The 18222-nt window shown below is 40.3% G+C and overlaps 1 protein-coding gene across 1 annotated transcript in view; it reads left to right on the top strand.

The window, feature by feature from the left end:
- FKTN (fukutin) overlaps positions 1 to 17403 on the top strand; it is a 54490-nt gene extending 37087 nt beyond the window's left edge. The window contains exons 6-10 of the mRNA XM_082243336.1: positions 2682 to 2814; positions 4996 to 5125; positions 7724 to 7861; positions 12129 to 12252; positions 17065 to 17403. Coding sequence (XP_082099462.1) covers positions 2682 to 2814; positions 4996 to 5125; positions 7724 to 7861; positions 12129 to 12252; positions 17065 to 17278 — 739 coding nt within the window. The 3' untranslated portion in view covers positions 17279 to 17403. The remainder of the gene's footprint in view (positions 1 to 2681; positions 2815 to 4995; positions 5126 to 7723; positions 7862 to 12128; positions 12253 to 17064) is intronic.
- Positions 17404 to 18222: the final 819 nt, after the last annotated feature.

Raw genomic sequence — 18222 nt, 5'->3', positions numbered from 1 at the left:
CTGAATAAAAATTTATATTTGAAAAAAAAATTTTGTTTGGGTACAGTGTTGCATGACTGCGTAGTTGTCATTCAAAGTGTAAGAGCACTAAAAGCTGAAAAGTGCCCTGTTTTGAAGTGGTTAAAGAGGAAGTAAACCCTCCTCAGGAAGTTGTACCTATAGGTAAGCCTATGTTAAGGCTTACCTATAGGTACTGTAAATATCTCCTAAACATGTACCGTTTAGGAGATATTTACATTTGATGCAGCCAGTGACGTCACTGGCGCATGCGCTCTGAAGGAACGGCAGATCGTGCCGTTCCTTCAGAGCCCTGTGCCGTGACCGTCGGCTCCCGCGCGCGTGCGCGGGAGTGACGTCACCGCGGCTCCGGCCAATCAGATGGCCGGATGCCGCGATCCCGGAAGACGGGCGACTGTACATGTCGCCCGTCATAGAGGTAAGAGAGCGGCGCGGCGAGGGCTCGTTCTAAGGTAAGTATTTGATAATGAGCTAGTATGCGATGCATACTAGCTCATTATGTCTTTATCTTTCAGGATGTAAAGAAAAGAAAAAAAAAAATTATCGGTTTACAACCTCTTTAAGTACTTAAAGGAGTTGTAGAGTCAGAAGGTTTTTTTTAAGGATAAAAAAACCTGTGTGCACCCTCAGCCCCCCTAACACTTACCTGAGGTCCCTCTCTGTCCAGCGATGTCCACGAGTGTCTCAGCCGTCCGAGATTCTCCCTCCTGATTGTCTGAGACACAGCAGCGGCACCATTGTCTCCCGCTGCTGTCAGTCAAAGTAAGCTAGACAATTAGGAGAGAGAGGGGGTGGAGCCAGGTCGGGGCTCAGTGCCTGAATGGACACTTGGTTCTGGGACTTGGCTCGGGTGCCCCCATAGCAAGCTGCTTGCTGTGGGGGCACTCATCAGGAGGGAGGGGCCAGGAGAGCCGAAGAGGGACCCATACTGCTCTGTGCAAATCCACTGCAACAGAGCAAGTAAGTATAACCTGTTTGTTATTTTATAGTAAAAAAAAAAAAGATGTTACAATCGCTTTAAGTAGAAAGGTTTGCTCAGTTTCAGATAAATAATTAATATTATATTGGATTTTTATAACGCCAACAGCTTGTGCAGCGCTTTAAAATGTAAAGGAAGGCGGTACAGTAACAGTACAATTCAATACAAGAGGAACTTACAATCTTAATAGGAAGGGATTCAATAATTTTTTACTTAAAATATTTGCAACTTGAAATATTTAAATTTTATATAGATTTTAATATATGTAAAAATCTATATTTTACAAATACAAGGTATTTTCAAGATTAGTTTTGTAACACACAAACGGATGGCAGCACAAGGCTGCAGGCACAGTCACAGGGAGGACTGGCCTTCATCAATCAGTGTGCCAAAGGATAATGGCCTGTGTACATCGGGAGCTGTACAACTCATGCTATTCTGACCATGTGCATTAGCACGTCTCCCATTTCATTATGGACCGCAAGTTGGAACAAAGAGCAAGCGTGAAATTCTACGTGAAACTGGGCTAATCTGCAACACAGATGTTTGACATGATTCGGGAAGTTCATGGCGCTGTTGCAGTGAGTCGTTCCAGGTGTTTTGAGTGACACGCACGATGGTTCACCGCATCATGCGAAGTTGCAGAATGTTTTCGACATTTTTGGGGATTGAGCTAGTTGGAAGGTCTTTCTGATCTCTTATCGTATTTCACTGCTGTTCTTCCGCTCTTAAAGTGTGCGTGCCACTCTATACACTTCGAATGACTCATTGCTTCATTGCCGTTGTTGTCATCATTGACATTGCTGTTCATGATGAAATGGCGGATGTGGTAACACACGTGGTCAGAATAGCACCAGTTGGACAGCTCTTGATGAACACAGGATAATGTCTTTTGGCTCACTGACTTATGAAGGTTGATGCTACCTGTGACTCTGCATGCAGCCTTGTGCTGCCATCTGTTGGCATGTTTCAAATCTAGTCTCAAAACCTTTTGATGCCACCTTGTATTTGAATTGTGATGCTGTACAAATGTTCAGTCAGCAGGTTTGGAACAGATTGGTAACCAAACTGTATTAAAGTGGAAGTAAACTTCCATGTATGAGGTTTACCCTATAGGTAAGCTTATAAGAAGACTTACCTATAGGTACTGTAAATATCTCCTAAATGTGCATACTTGTGCGGTACCTTAAGAACCGAGCCTTAAACAGCAACTCCCGGGGTGACATCCTTGCCAGCTTGGCCATTCATATCACTGAATCCCGCAAAGCTGGAAATAAGAACGGGTGAAGATAAAAACACTTTCAGCGGTGACAGCGTGCCGCTGGAGGGCTTAGTTTTCAGGTAAGCCTGTCCTAATGTGCTTATATGTGATGTATACTTTGACATAAACTACTGGGGACCCAATTTTTTTAAGCAGTTTACTACCACTATAATTGTGAAGGAAACTGAGGTCACTCACCTGGTATGAAGTGCCAAGATTATAATATAGATGTCAGAACAGAATTACAAATTGAATTTGGATGTATGTATGTATTTCAGCTGTGTGCCTGGACAAGCACAGTTTTAAATCAGAAATTATAGTATAAATGTTGCTCAACCTCTTTAGATTTTAGATCTGAATTCTTAAATTGGGTAGTTATGATGATTTTGATAACTTTTTCCTATTCCATATTGCTTATTTCAGAGCTGATCTTATCCAGGTTACTGCTGATGGTCTGAAATTGCAGATCCCGAAAGATCCATCAAGATTTTTATCAGAAATGTCTCATTCAAGATTTCTTGAGTGCAGATACAGAGAAGCACGGTCATTCTTTCAGGTAGGTTATGACCCTGAAAAGTGAGGATTGCCCAGCTGTTCCTTTTTTAACTCTTTCTGTAGCTGGCCATACATTATGCAATTTTCTTGTTCAATTTCCTTTAGATTAAAGCCCCGTACACACGTACCGATCGTCGGCCGAACGATCGGTCGTCTTTTGTCCAGGGCTGTCGTGTCTGTTGAAAACTGCAAAAGACTGCACACGAATTTTGTCGGCCAACAACAGCCGACTGCAGAAGTGATGTCATGTGATGGTTAACTTTCCTTGTCTTTTTTCTTTTCTGAGCATGCCCAGTCTTGCTAATCTGCTGTCTGTCGGCCGAAATCTGTACTGACTGGCGAACAATCGGCCGTTCTGGTGACGGCCAACAAATATTTTAAAGTCTGCACGACAGATTCTGTTCGAACGAAAATGCGCTGTCGGAAGCATCATACTAACAAGCCTACAATCGGCCGATCGTTCAGCGGCCGAATATTTACGGCCGACGATCGGTACGTGTGTACGGGGCTTTACCTTAAACTATGTAGTGCAAAGGCCTGTCTGATTGCATACACATTGAAAGTGTTTTAGGTTTGGCCTCATATTACATGATTTTGGTAAATGTAAAGGAAAATTATAGAAGGGAATTGTATAATATATGGCCAGCTTATATGTAAATAAATTATATTTTCACCATTGAGCTGTTTGTTGAAGTCTTTGCAGCCAAAATTCAGTGTCCACTGGGAGCCAAATTTAGCAAATTTAGCATGTTCTCCTTAACTTCCAACAGAAATTCCCCATATGTACTGGCTTAAAAAAATTCGGAATATTAATAACCGTGTACCTGTTTAAGCACAGGAAGAGACACTGACAGTGGGGTGGATTTACTAAAGGTAAATAGTCTGTGCACTGCAATTGCAGTGCACAGAGTCTGAGGGGAACATGCAAAGAAAATCTAAAAATAATGCATTTTTGTTTGCATATGATTGGATAATAGAAATCAGCAGAGCTTCCCTTCATTTCAGAGCTTTCCCCTCAGAGCCTATTAGCAGAACAAAGAGGAGAGGTGTGAAAGGTCAAAAGCTGATCATACAAACATAGATTCCTTTAGTGTAGCCTGTGGGATAAATGAAAGAAATGTAACCGATTCCTCCATCCACACTAAACACTGATGGATAAATATCCCCTGTTATTTTATTCTGATATCTGCAGTATACCTGAACAGTGGCTGCATCTGAATGAGCTTTGTCTGATTCATGCTGAAATTCAAGCCATGTATAGCAGCCTTAAGTAGTAGGCAGAAATAGGTGTCAGTTACTAGGAGTCGCACAAGGACAAAAGAGCTAAGATTTGGTTGATGGTATATGCTTTTTGTGGTGTGGATGTGGATACTGGAGTATGGACTGTGTTGTTGAAAGTTACATAGTTAGTCAGGTTGAAAAAAGACACAAGTCCATCAGGCTCAACCAATAAAAAACAAAAAAAAAACAGTAATGAAAACCCAACCATACAATCCCATATACACAATCCTATACCTGCAGTTGATCCAGAGGAAGGCGAAAAAAAACCCCAGGAAAGCATGATCCAATTTGCTACAGCAGGGGAAAAAATTTCTTTCTGATCCCCCGAGAGGCAATCGGATAGTCCCTGGATCAACTTTACCTACAAATATTAGTACTCATTTATATTCTATACACCTAGGAAAGAATGCAGGCCTTTTTTAAAGCAATCTAGTGAAGGGGAATCTCAGTGGTAGAGTATGCAGCTTTGCAGCATAGCTGAATTAGAATCCTGTTGACATACTCACTCTACACCAACATAGAAAATTGCATTTTGGCTTCACGCTACATAAGATTTTGCTAGAACAAAACCGGAAATACGTACAGCGCATGCATTTCAACTGTATTATTATACAGCTTTAATGGAACTCTGTTTTTACTTGCATAACTTTCGGTTCTGATTTTGATATCTATGGCGAAGATATTTAAAGTTTTTTTTTTTTTTTTTTTTTTTTTCTTTTTTTTTATCTTGTACAGTATACAATATAGATGCAATTTGATTTTTTTTTTTTTTTTTTTCTTGTAAATCAATTATGCACTTTTCTTTTTGGTATTTTCTAATTAGACCTGCATAATTCAGCACAATGTTGGAACAGAATGTAAAACTGGTTAAACAACACACTTATGTGAGTTTGTTTCTTAGCTGTATCCTGATGACTTTTCTCTGGAGGGGATTGATTTCCGAAAGAAAGCCAAAGCATTGCTACATCTTGCAGCTTCCACTTTGGATGTGTTGGGAATGAGCTTCTGGATCAGCAGTGGTACATGTTTAGGTAATATGAATACTACTTCCATCAAGACGTCCATCTAAAGCCAAAGCTGTGCCTCCCAGGTCCTTTAGACGCAATAGGAAGTTAGAGAAAATATTTCCAAAGGTAGGGAAATCCTCTCTAAAGCTTACCACATGGTACAATCTGACTGAACAATCTCCTTTTAGATCTACCAACAGCAGCTACTGTATGTAGTACAAGGTCCCACCTGATTGGATAGTTTTGGTGCTCATATACCATAGTTTTACATAGTTGTAGGTACATCTAAACATTATTGTATGGTCAGATTGTAACTTGTAAGGTGAGCTTTAGACAGTTGTAAATGGAACAAGTGTTCCTATTGGAATATTCCCCCTCCATTCCTGTTCAGGTGACAACTCAAAATGTTTTTTTTTTTTTTTCCCATGCTTTAGGTCTCGGTGACAGTGCTCACCGAGATAAATAGAGGGTGAATTTCTCAAGCAGGGACACAGACCGCAATGTAAGCATGACAAGGGTTATAACCCCTCACCCCTCCATCCAAAATTGAAAAACAACTTCTGTCTCTACATTCTCCCTAAATACAAGTCTCTTCTGATAAAATGTTTCCAGATTTATTCACACCAAGCATGGCCACTGTAGTGCCACTCTGATGTGCTGTGCTGATACATTGATCCCAGCACTGTGAATAGTTTACCTTTTTTTTTTTTTCTACTTTATTGAAATGTCAAAGTGAGATTTCATAAAGTTCTAGTGATGAAGCAGTGTTGTGATGCAGTATTTTTCAAGACTAACCAGAACTGTTTTGTTGTATCTGTTGTGATCTGGCCTTCAGTGTTTATTAGCATTTAACTTCTAGCATTTTTGCTTTTGTTTTGTATAAGTTTGCCTTCCTCTAGATCAGGGGTCTTAAAACTTTTGAAACAAGGGGCCAGTTTACTGTCCTTCGGACTTTAGGGGGACCAGACTGTGGCTATTAGGAGTAGAAATTGCCCTGGTGTCAGTCAGAGTAAACAATGCATCTTTGGTAATAGGGGGAGGAAAAGCACCCCATTGTTGGTGTCACTAGGAGGGATAGCATCCCATGGAAGGGAATAGTGTCCCATCATTGGTATCAGTGAGAGAAATAGTGCCCCATTATTGGTATCAGTGGAAGGAATAGATTCCCATTGTTGGTGCCAGTTTAGGAAATGGTGCCACATCATTGTTTTCAATGGGGGAAATAGTGCCCTGTTGATGTCAGTAGCAGGAATTATGCCCCATTGTTGGGGCTAGTGTGAGGAATAATATCTTGTATCAGTGGGAGGAAAAGTGCCCCAAGGGCCAGATATAGGCGAGCAAAGGGCAGCAGTTTGGAGACCACTGCTCTAGATCAACTTGATCAATAATCTTTTTTTCGATTCGTTGATCTTGATGGATATGTGTATTTTTTTTTCAACCTAAATACACTGGTCAAAAAAAGTAAAGGAACATTTTTTACTCAGAGTATAGCATTAAGCCAATTAAACTCCTGGGATATTGATCTGGTCAGTTAAGTAGCAGAGGGAATTGGTAATCAGTTTCAACTGCTTTGATGGTAATGACAGGTGCACTAGGTGGGCAACATTAAGACTATCTCCAAAACAGGAATTGTTTACAAGTGGAGGGCACTGAATTTTTTTTTCCCTACTTGCATTTGGCTAGGGTCATTGTCACTACTGGTAGCATGAGGCAATACCTGGACCCTATAGAGGTTGCACAGGCAGTCCAACTCCTTCAGGATGGAACATCAATATGTGCCATTGCCAGAAGGTTTGCTGTGTCTCCAAGCACAGTCTCAAGAGTATGGAAGAGATTCCAGGAGACAGGCAGTTACTCTAGGAGAGCTAGACAGGGCCGTAGAAGGTCCTTAACCCATTAGCCAGACCGATATCTGCTCCTTTCTGCAAGGAGGAACAGGATGAGCACTGCCAGAGCCCTACAAAATTACCTCCAGCAAGCCCCTGGTGTGAATGTCTCTGACCAAACAATCAAAAACAGACTTCATGAGCGTTGCCTGAGGGCCCGACATCCTCTAGTAGGCCCTGTGTTCTCTGCTTGGCACTGTAGAGTTGGATTGGCATTTGCCATTAAACACCTGAATTGGCACGTCCGCCACTGGCGCCCTGTGCTTTTCACAGATGAGAGCAGGTTCACCCTGAGCACATATGACAGGCGTGAAAGGGTCTGGAGAAGCTGTGGAGAAGGTTATGCTGCCTGTAACATTGTTCAGCATGAATGGTTTGGTGGTGGTTTAGTGATGGTCTGGAGAGGCATATCCATGGAGTACCATTTTGAGTTGCTGCAATAAAATTTCAGTAAAATGGACTAGCCTGCTGCATAATTTTTTCACTTTGATTTTCGGAGTGTTTTTGAATTCAGCCCTCTGTAGGTTGATAATTTTCATTTCCATTAAACGATGTGGCATCCTTTCATTCCTAACACATTTCCCAGTCCATATCAGTATAGATATTCAGCATATTTTTCCTCATTGAAATCTGATGTGTTTTCAAAGTGTTCCTTTAATTTTTTTGAGCAGTGTTTGTATCTAAATGATAAAAAGATAAGTAAGCTATTTTTTTTTTTTTTTTTTTTTTTTTTTAGGGTGGTATCGACAGTGTAATATTATTCCTTACAGTAAAGATGTGGATTTAGGCATATTCATACAGAACTACAAACCTGAACTAATTGTAGAACTCCAGAAAGCTGGCCTGCCACTAAAGCACAAGTTTGGAAAGGTCAGTGTTTGTTTTTTTTTTTTTACCACTGTCAAGTGTTTATGGAAAATCACCTTTTGATTACAAGTATAGCAGATATTTTTTTTCGGTATTCTTAACACAGTTATTTAGGCTAATTGTATTTGTTGCAATCATAGATACTTCTTGTAGCCTAATTGGTTTTATAGTTCGTGGTACCTTGGTTTTGTCCTCTATTTCTATGCATTTGTTAGCTGTATGATTGATTGATTGTTTTTCCTTTTTTCAATTTGGATAGAGTAGGGAAGGGTAAGAACCCCTGTTGGATTTTTTTTTTTGCAATATTTTTATTGTTTTACAAATGACAAAAACAGATGTACAGTATTTTGGATCTAAGGACAATTTAGAAAAAAATAAGAGAAATCATAAGTTGCAGTAAGTAATATACCTTCTTACGTGTACAAAATATGCACCAAATGAACAATAAACAATGCAGTTGTACCATGCATTGATATAAAGTCCTTAACTCCTGTTTAGTCCTCCTATATATTAAATATTGATAGCTCTGCCAATTTGGCAGTCATCCTACTGAAATGTGGAGTTATTTGTAACATCAGAGAAATTACCTATGATCCTGAACTGGGCAATGATTTAGAGTGCTAATAAACATTATGAACAAAGAGAGGAAAATAAAGGTGGGGTGAAAATAAGAATGGAAGAAAAGAGGAGAATAACGGGATGCAACAGTCGCTCCTCTCGGCTCTGGTCCCAGCATGATGATGACATAAGGGGGCGGGGGCCTCCGAGTGATGTCACCAGGAGGCCACGCCCTTAATGGCTTTATAACAAGCTGCATAATCACCAGAGACCTCGTCGGAGGAGGACGGGAGGAAGAAGACTATCAGAGGAAGATTTTTAATAAAGGACTTCTCAAAACGTCTCCTGTCATTATTTACATACACTGCCTTTTATGGGGTGAATGGGTAGGGGTACAAGGTACTCCTAAAAGCCTGTGTGCATGAGGCCATAGCATACCATGGAGGGGCGTTTTTAAGCTGCAAAAAAAAAAAAAAAACGTTTGACACCCCTAAAAGCAGCTGCAAAAACGCCCTGTGTGCATGGGGCAGAAATTATATAAAATTTTAGGTAGTAGGGTAATTTTTATCATGGTTATTCTGCCTATGCAAAAAGCGAGTAAGCCAATTTGTAGGCCCACACATTTTTGGGAGTCAGCATATTTAGTAATCTTTTTGTGCAACACAACCTCATCTTAAGCATTTTACAAAAAAATGGGGATTCTGTTGTGTGTAATTAGGGTGTATCTTTTACTGAAATATCATGTGACATACATAATGTCTTAAGTCTTAGGTGCGTTTTCATATACAAAATGCACATTTAATGCAGAGTTCCACCCAAATGTGGAACTTCCGCTCATTTGCTTCCTTCCACCTTCTGGTGCATCATTTGGCACCTTTCAGGGGGAATGGGTACCTGTTTTTGACAGGTACCCTTCCCCACTTCCAGGAACGGCGCCGTGGCGAAGTGAGGACCCCTCCTCCTACCCTCCCCCGCCGAGCCAATCCGAATGCGCAGCGCGCTTCGCGCATGCGCAGTAGGGATCCACCCGTGAAGCCGCAAGGCTTCTCTGCCGGGTTCCCTGAACGGCAATGGCGGCAGGAGCACCCGACAGCCGATGGAAACATCGGCTGCGGTGCCGACATCGCTGGACTCCAGAACAGGTAAGGGTCCTGATATTAAAAGTTAGCAGCTACAGCATGTGTAGCTGTTGACTTTTAATTTTTGGAGGGGAAGGCTGGAAGCTGGAATACCGCTTTAAGTATGTGTGCGCAAAATGAAAAAGGTTCTGGCAGTAAAAGGGTTAAAGCAGTATTACACCCAAAAGCAAACATTTGTTATATTGCAGCTACCCATCGTTAGATGGCTGTATTAGTTTTCTTTTTTTTAGGCTTGATATTTAAACCATTGACATAATGTAATATTATCCATTTCTAAAGAGGCTTGGCAAAGAAAGAACCACATATGAAATCAGCTGGGCAGACAGAGAAATTGAAGGAAAGTGTTTGTTTTCTGTACTAACCAAGATTCCTGTTGCCATTTTCTGCTACAGGTTAGAAACATAAAGCCAATGTTTGTCTATGTGTTTAGTCTTTGCAGTATAAATAATATATACTGTGTATATATAGATTGTTGAGCCATCAACCATCAACACAGAAAAATGTGTGTTAAAGTGCCCCAGTAGGTGGCACTGTCACTTAACTTTATGCTTTACAAATACAGGTCTTAGTGAAAGGAAGTATGTTGTGTTTAAAGCATATCTAAACCCAAAAGCAAAAATGTAATATATTTCAGCTTACAAATCCTTAAATGTGGTGGCTGCACAATTTGTCTTTTTTAATGCTGTTTTTTCCTTTTTTTTACCTGATGACCAGTCAGTAAGTGTGGTTACTTTTAATCTACCAAGCTGTCCAGCTAAAATGAATATTAGAGGGTTGAGACAAACTATTTAACACTGATGGTAGTGCTTACAGTGATTAACTTTTAATCGTTCATGTAAAACATTTATTACAAAAACATGTTGCTGTAGCTGCCTTAAAAGTGTTAGGCTTCCTTTGCACAGAGATTACACTCTGCAATTTGCAGCGGTAAGAATCTTCATACTGGAAAATTGAGCATTAACTGGAATCCAGTTTTCATTTGTTAGTCAAATTCATCTAGATCTGCAAGTCCAACCAGCACTACCCTCTCTACAGATCAATAATGCTGCTATCCAAAGGTGTCTCTGTTGTACATCCATTCAGAGTGGCGACCCTAATACAGGAAGTATGTTACTGACTGGATCACCAGATCAAAAGAAATGATAAAAAAGAAAGTATAACGCAAACCATTTTTTTTTTTTGTTTTGGATAGAGTGGAGAGGGGTTAGATGCTATGAGTAAGGCTACGGCCGAAACGCGTTAGCATTTTACCATGTTGTACACTGCTGTCATACTGAAATAAATTGCATCAAAACTAAGCATTCATGTGTCGGCATTTCTTGTTACTTTGAGGGGTTAGAACGCCTGTCAGTTTTTATCGCTGTCTGTGCCACTGTTAAGGAGAATCACCCTCAGTATTTGTCCTTTTTATTATTTTCATTGAAAGTGAAAGTAAAAGAAGATCCCAAAATTTTGGGTTGTCCCCAAAAACATAATAGAGGGGAAATCTTCCAATAGGGACACTAGTTCTAGTGACCTGGGGGTTCCCAAGAAATTTCCTTTAAAAAAAAAAAATAAAAAATCTTACGGGTTATAACCTTGCCCATAGTTCTACATTAAGGATTGGTAAGCTTCAATATTATTTCTTTTGGTTTAGATATAATTTATTGTCACTATTTTGCAGCATAGATGTAAGAAAGTTGACATTTACAGTAATGCAATATTTGTGAAATATGCAGTATGATTTCTTGCTAATCATTGGATATTTGATATCTGAAATGTGAAATGATTGCGTATTTGGGAAAACATTTTGACATGGTAGTTAGTGTGCAAAATGTATGACCCCATTAACACTTGTGTGATGTGTCATGCGACTTTGGACATCAAAATCGCATGACAAATTGTGCCCCATGTTTTCCAATGATAGGGTGCCAACTTCAATAAATCCAGGAAGCTTTCTCATATTTACACTGCATACAATAATACCAGATAAAGAGCAACACTCATAGGGTAATAATGTTAAAACCCAGTAGAATTCTATTGAATAAAAGTATTCCCTTTCATTATAAATATTTAAAATACTGCAATACCCCAAATGTGATTATCAGATCAGTAAAACACTCAGCCACTTCCAGTAGAAAGTTGCGCTATGATGTCACATCTTTTTAAAATTGATAAATAGAATATTTGCATATATGATGTCACATCTGATAGCCCCTCCCTACGTGTTTCGTTATAGGTTGTCATCAGGGGAAGCGTTTACTGATCAGGAACGTATCGATTCAGCTCCCGGGCTTAGTGATGGATCATGGCTGTTGCTGAAATCCAGCGCTGAAGCCTGCTTGCTCTCAGTGTGCATGCCGCTGTGCTGCAGTCCTAATTTAAGAGCTGGAGAACAGTGGGCTGCACACTAAGCAGAGGCTGCATATTGGATGACGATGTATAGGAATCCCTGATAATGTATCAAAAAACTCTATACATTAGTCTCTTACTCAGACTTTGCAGATATTTATTCATATGCAATTTATGCAAGTGTTGTAATTGTTTATGGTGACATATTTCATTCTGGAACTTATTTTTTCTGTTTGTTTTAGATAGAGGATAGTTTGGAGCTCTCCTTTCTTGGGAGTGATGATGTGAAACTTGACATATTTTTCTTCTATGAAGAAGCTGAATATATGTGGAATGGGGGAACACAAGCTAAAAGTGGCAAGAAATTCAAGTATGATTTTTGTTTTCTTTATTTATCAGTCCTGTTCACAAGCAAAGACCCATTTCATGCTACACATCATTAAGTTGAGGTTAAACAGAATATGTTTAATTGCCCACATTGAATACATTTTGGCTTGAACCTAAAGCATGCAGTAAATAGTGCAACAAGGCCTGTCAAGAAAAAAAGCATATGGAACACCAAATGGGAGGTAGAACCATTTAGTGGCTTGTTCTAACTAACCTCGGTCCCACAACAGCATCATGAGAAATTATGTGATCAAGCCTAATTCTTAAATCTGCTGTTTATTTACTAAAGTAACAATATCAGCAGTTTAACTCAATTGATGATTAAATATTCATTTATACCTTACTGCTCTTTCTGTCTATACGTCTACTGTAAGTTGTGATAAAGTAATGCAGTAAGTTGTAATCAGTCTGTACACTGAAGTTTTGGTGCAGTTTGTTAGAATTAAAGGAAGAACATGGTTGCTGTAAGCTGTGAGAGCAGCTCTTCCTTAAAGCGGAGTTCCACCCTGGAATTTTTTTTTTTTTTTAAATACCCCCGGGACAGTCAGGGCTAGTGCATTCCACAATGGCTAGCCCCTGATCTGTCCCGGGTTGCACTTGCCTGTTAGGACAAATACTTACCTTGAAAACGTCTTGTCCAGCGCTGCCATCTCAGATGTGGGCAGCTTGAAGCCAGCGAGATCCTCTTCGGGGTCCTCTTCCGCCTTCTTCGGTCCCACGATGCCCTGCGCCGTCCCCGACGTCACTTCCGGGTCGCGCGCGTCATCCCTTCACAGCTTCTGGGCATGCCCAGAAGCTGTTTAGAAGGGGATGATGCGCGCGCCCCGGAACTGACGTCGGGGCCGGTGCAGGCGCAATGATTCCTGGGAGCTATGACGTTCAGCTCCCAGGAATCATTGCAGAGCCAGGAAGTGACGACGGGCCGCGGCCGAGGAAGGAGGAAGAAGGAAGTAAGGTAAGTATATTTTCTTCGCTACGAGGTAAGTAAAAAAAAAAAAAAATATGCGATTATCCATTTCTTTTTCAGGTGACCCGGAGCGAGAAGATGGAGGTAAGTATTAAATTAGGGTGGAACTCCACTTTAAAGAGGACCAGAACAGTGCAAACTGTGACCAGAAATGTCAAATGGAGGACAAATGACTAATCCTCAGTATTGCCTGTAGGCTTCTGCTGCTGATCTTTTCCCCCTTACTGACTTGCAGTGCTTTTGTGAGGATGCAGCCTTGGTAGAAGATGACCTTTGCTTCTTTTAAAGGAGTCGTAAAGTTAGGAAGGTTTTTATCTTAATGCATTCTATGCATTAGGGTGAAAAGCCTTATGTGTGTAGCAGCATCCCCAGCAACCCCCTAATACTTACCTGTGCCCCATTTCTATCCAGCAATGTCCACGAGTCCCTCGGCCATCCAGGACTCTCCCTCCTAATCGGCTGAGATGCAGCCGCAGCTGTCAATCAAAGTCAGTGAGCCAATCAGGAGAGGGAAGGGAGCTGGGCCGAACGGCAGCCTTGTGTCTGAATGGACACTCGGAGTTGCTGCTCGGCTCGGGTCTCCCCATAGCAAGATGCTTGCTGTGGGGGCACTTAATAGGAGGGAGGGGCCAGGAGCCAGAATGAGGGACCCGAGAAGAGGAGGATCCAGGTTGCTCTGTGCAAAACCAACTGCACAGAGGAAGTAAGTATAACATGTTTGTTATTTAAAAAAAAAAAAACTAAACTTTACGATCACTTTAAGAGCTGTCACCAGGTGATATTGTGAGAATAATAAAAAGCAGGAGAAGTGCTGAAAACATGGAACAACAGAGAATGAATAAGGAAGATCATTGCACTGCAAGTCCTAGCGTACAGCTTCCTCTCCAGGCAGAAAAGAACAGTTGCACGGAAGTGACAGTTTACTGTTTAAACACCATTAAATTTACTAGAAATTCCCTATGCAAATCTTCACTTTTTGGGTTCAGATCAACTTTAAAGGATAAGTTCAGCTTTGGCAACATGTTACATGTTACACCCATATTCAGGCTTTGAAAACTACAGGCCTCTGTGGCTGTCGGCTTGTAGTTTTCAATGAATTACCACGGTGCTGTGGAGCGCTGTAGTAGTTCATTCATGCTTCCTGTCAGATTGTATCTGATTACCCGTATGGGATATAGGGGCAGGCAGATACACTGGCAAATCTTCTGGAGACATGCATGGCGCCAGCGATCTGCTGATCACTGGTGCAATGCTTTACAGGCTCCAGGCTTAAAAAAAGACATTTTTTACCTTTAAAAAATGTGCATTTATTTATTTTTTTACAAAAAATGTACTTCTCCTTTTAAAACTGTTGAATACGTAAGACACCACCAGGCTAAAATATCTGCACTGAGCAATCATTAAAGGATAAGAATGGGAGGAATGGTGCCCCATCATTGGTGTCTGTGGGAGGAATGGTGCCCCATCATTGGTGTCTGTGGGAGGAATGGTGCCCCATCATTGGTGTCTGTGGGAAGAATGGCGCCCCATTATTTGTGTCTGTGGGAAGAATGGTGCCCCATTATTTGTGTCTGTGGGAAAAATGGTGCCCCATCATTGGTATCTGTGGGAAGAATGGTGCCCCATCATTGGTGTCTGTGGGAAGAATGGTGCCCCATCATTGGTGTCTGTGGGAGGAATGGTGCCCACCATCATTGGTGTCTGTGGGAGGAGTTTTGCCCCGTCATTGGTGTCACATCTCTTTACTTAAAGAAAATAATATTGCTGCGCCAAGTCTTTCATTGGAGATAAATAAATATGTTTGGTGTACAAAATGTTATCACAATAACTCTAAATCAGTCCATCAACTGTGATACTAAAGTGATAAATCAATTTCTGAGCCGTGATTATAAAATCAATAATATTAATAGTCCCAATCCTCAGTGAAAATAGTGACTGAAAGAAAATCAAAAAATCTTCATCCACAAACGTGATCAAAAGTGCTGCATGCTTCACTCCAGGTGCTCCTAGTGACTAGTGACAGATTAGCAGCTCACCTTAGGAAGAGACTCCTGAGAGTCAATACACACTCTGGAATAATCACTGCAGTCTGGTTTGCCTTCCCATCACCGCCTCCTGATAGTCCCTCCAGGTTTATATGGCATCGGTGTGGAAAAAATAAAAGCAAGATCTAGTGCTCTCTGATTTTAAGGCTATTTAATAAATCATAAATGGTGAAATCGCACTTACATTTCAAAGCATTTCAGCAGTGCGGACTTATCATAGCATCAAACGCTGCCTGTGGTCTCCGGGAATCGACGTGATGACGTGTAGGCTCCTCCCCCATACACGTTGCGTCATAGACTTCATCAGTGACTATTAATATTATTGATTTTATAATCACGGCTCAGAAATTGATTTATCACTTTAGTATCACAGTTGATGGACTGATTTAGAGTTATTGTGATAACATTTTGTACACCAAACATATTTATTTATTTATCTCCAATGAAAGACTTGGCGCAGCAATATTATTTTCTTTAAGTTTTCACAGGTGTTTTTGTGTTTGGCACTGATTGTTTGCAGCCTTGTGCACAAGAATCTTGATTGATTCTTTTTTTCTGTTTAATGTGGGCTTGCGCTGATTATTTTTGATTTACATCTCTTTACTTCTCTTGGAGTTTAAAATGTCTTCTAGTGTGTACCTGATTAGATGATCCTGAGTTGCACAAAAAATTTAACAAGAAGAAAATAAATGTATATGCCCCTTGAGTTATTATAACCTTTTCAGCAAATTTCTCCCTAAATGGCCTGTACCCAAACCTTTGTTGAAGTTGTCCTTTCAGTTCAGAATGCATATTTTAAAAAGTTATCTGGTGGAACAGACCTAATATTTGCTAAAATTGGCTCAACAAGCGCAAAAATTTCAGAAACAAGCATGCTGGTTTTAAAGTCAGAGTGAAATCAGAACTCCTGATTTGCATACTTGTTTGTGCCTCAAAGAATACTGCAGACACAAGTTCGATATGACAGCCTGATTACTAATATACTTAGCAATTCATGGAGGAACAGAGACAAACATTCCAATATGTCACCTTATGACACATGTCACTATACTTCCTACTTCTTTCACTCATTCACTCTGGGTCTATAACCCAGCACAATGAATGCACATACCTTTCTATGATTTATGTAAATAATTTCTTTCTCTAAATATACAAATATTTTACTTTATACTATGTATAAAACTTACTTGCAATAAAAGTACCACCCACTTTGGTTTGAGGAACCAATCAAATATACAATTCTATTAAGGGACGTAGGCAAACCTAAACTTCTTCAGCTTTATAGAGATCAAGACAAATCCTTTAAAATAAATGCACTTAAGGGCTTTTTCACAGGGGCGTTCCGTATGTCCGTTTTTCATCCCATCCGTTTGCGGATGAAAAACTGACATGTATCTCTATGTAAATACGGATGTCATCGGATGATCATCCGCTGACATCCGTTTTTTGTCAGTTCAGTTCAGTTTTTTTGAACGGAGGAAAACCCTATTTTTTCTTCCTTTCAAAAAACGGAACGGACGCAAAAACGGATGTCAGTGGTGTCATCCGCTGACATCCGTATTTACATAGACCTGCATTATGGCAGTTTTTCATCCGCAAACGGATGGGATGAAAAACGGACATACGGACCGGATGACAGAAGTGTCATCCGTGTCCGTTACAAAAAAAAAAAAAGGACCTGATCGGGCAAAAAAAAGGAACGCCCGTGTGAAAGAGCCCTAAGTCTTTTGGTTTGCATTTAGTACTCCAGAAACTAATTGTGTGGTTTCCCCTTTCATTTCAGATACTTGTTTCCAAAATTTACACTTTGCTGGACAGAGTTTTTAGAGCTGAAGGTTCAAGTGCCATGTGAAACACTGGATTATATCGAAGCCAATTATGGCAAAAACTGGGATGTTCCTCTTAAAGTTTGGGATTGGAAACTCTCCCCACCCAATGTACAGCCAAATGGCATCTGGCCTCTGGATGAGTGGGATGAGGTCATTCAGTTATTCTAGAGGAGTAAAATGTCAGCTCTGTCATTGTGACAATGCGGAAACTGTCACTTGGCGTCACACTTAATGGAACTTTCTCTATTTGTAATGAACTTGCAGGTACTGGGCACTTGAAAAGAAATAATTTCCATTTTTCTAGCCTACGCTGCAAGAAAACACTGGCTGCTGTATAAAATACAGATTTATGTCTCCTTTCTATGCCTAAGAACTACTGTACTGAACTGTGACTTGTCTTGCATAGAATAACAAGTAAATGCTTTAGTTTTGTTTTTGATGTATGTGTTTGCTACTAATAAATTGTGGTATTTTATGATTTTCTCTGAAAAAAATTCATATATATATAAGTTTTCCTGAAAATATTGATAGTGATATAACCTTCCCTTCGATTTTTAGCTTTGGAAAGTGTTATTGCATGTGGCGGGAAGGATTAGAAGCTCTGTTAGCTTTTTATTGCTGTTTGTGTACCCATTGTGTAGATTACCCCTTACTCCCTGTTCAGAAGACAAGCCAGTTATTGAGAGGAAATATCCACAGAGTGAGGAAAAAGACCACATTTGTTGGTTCCCTTTTTAATGCAATGGCAAATCTCCTGAAAATTAACACAGACAACAATACAGACCTAAAAGCACGTGTATCATGCTAAATATGAACTGGAGAGATCAAAGGAGGAGGATATCAGAAAGGTAGTTATTGGCCAGCATGTTAACGGTAAAGGCCATCTTTCAAGCAGCTTGATGTTCCTGTCACTACAGAAGTTTAGGATCCATTGGCATGTATCCATCCACTCAGGTTGTGGATGCATGGGGAGAATTGACCCCAGATTGAACAGAAGAATAGTGCACATAGTAGACAAAGAACACTTCCGAAAGGACATAAGCTGTACTCCAAGGTCAAGGTACTTCAATGCCTGATTGCATAATCCGTTGAAAGAAAAACATATAAACACC

This window comes from Pelophylax lessonae, assembly GCF_965119305.1.
Source record: "Pelophylax lessonae genome assembly, chromosome: 1".
NCBI classification, from domain to species: domain Eukaryota; kingdom Metazoa; phylum Chordata; class Amphibia; order Anura; family Ranidae; genus Pelophylax; species Pelophylax lessonae.
This window is presented reverse-complemented; position numbering and strand designations above follow the sequence as displayed.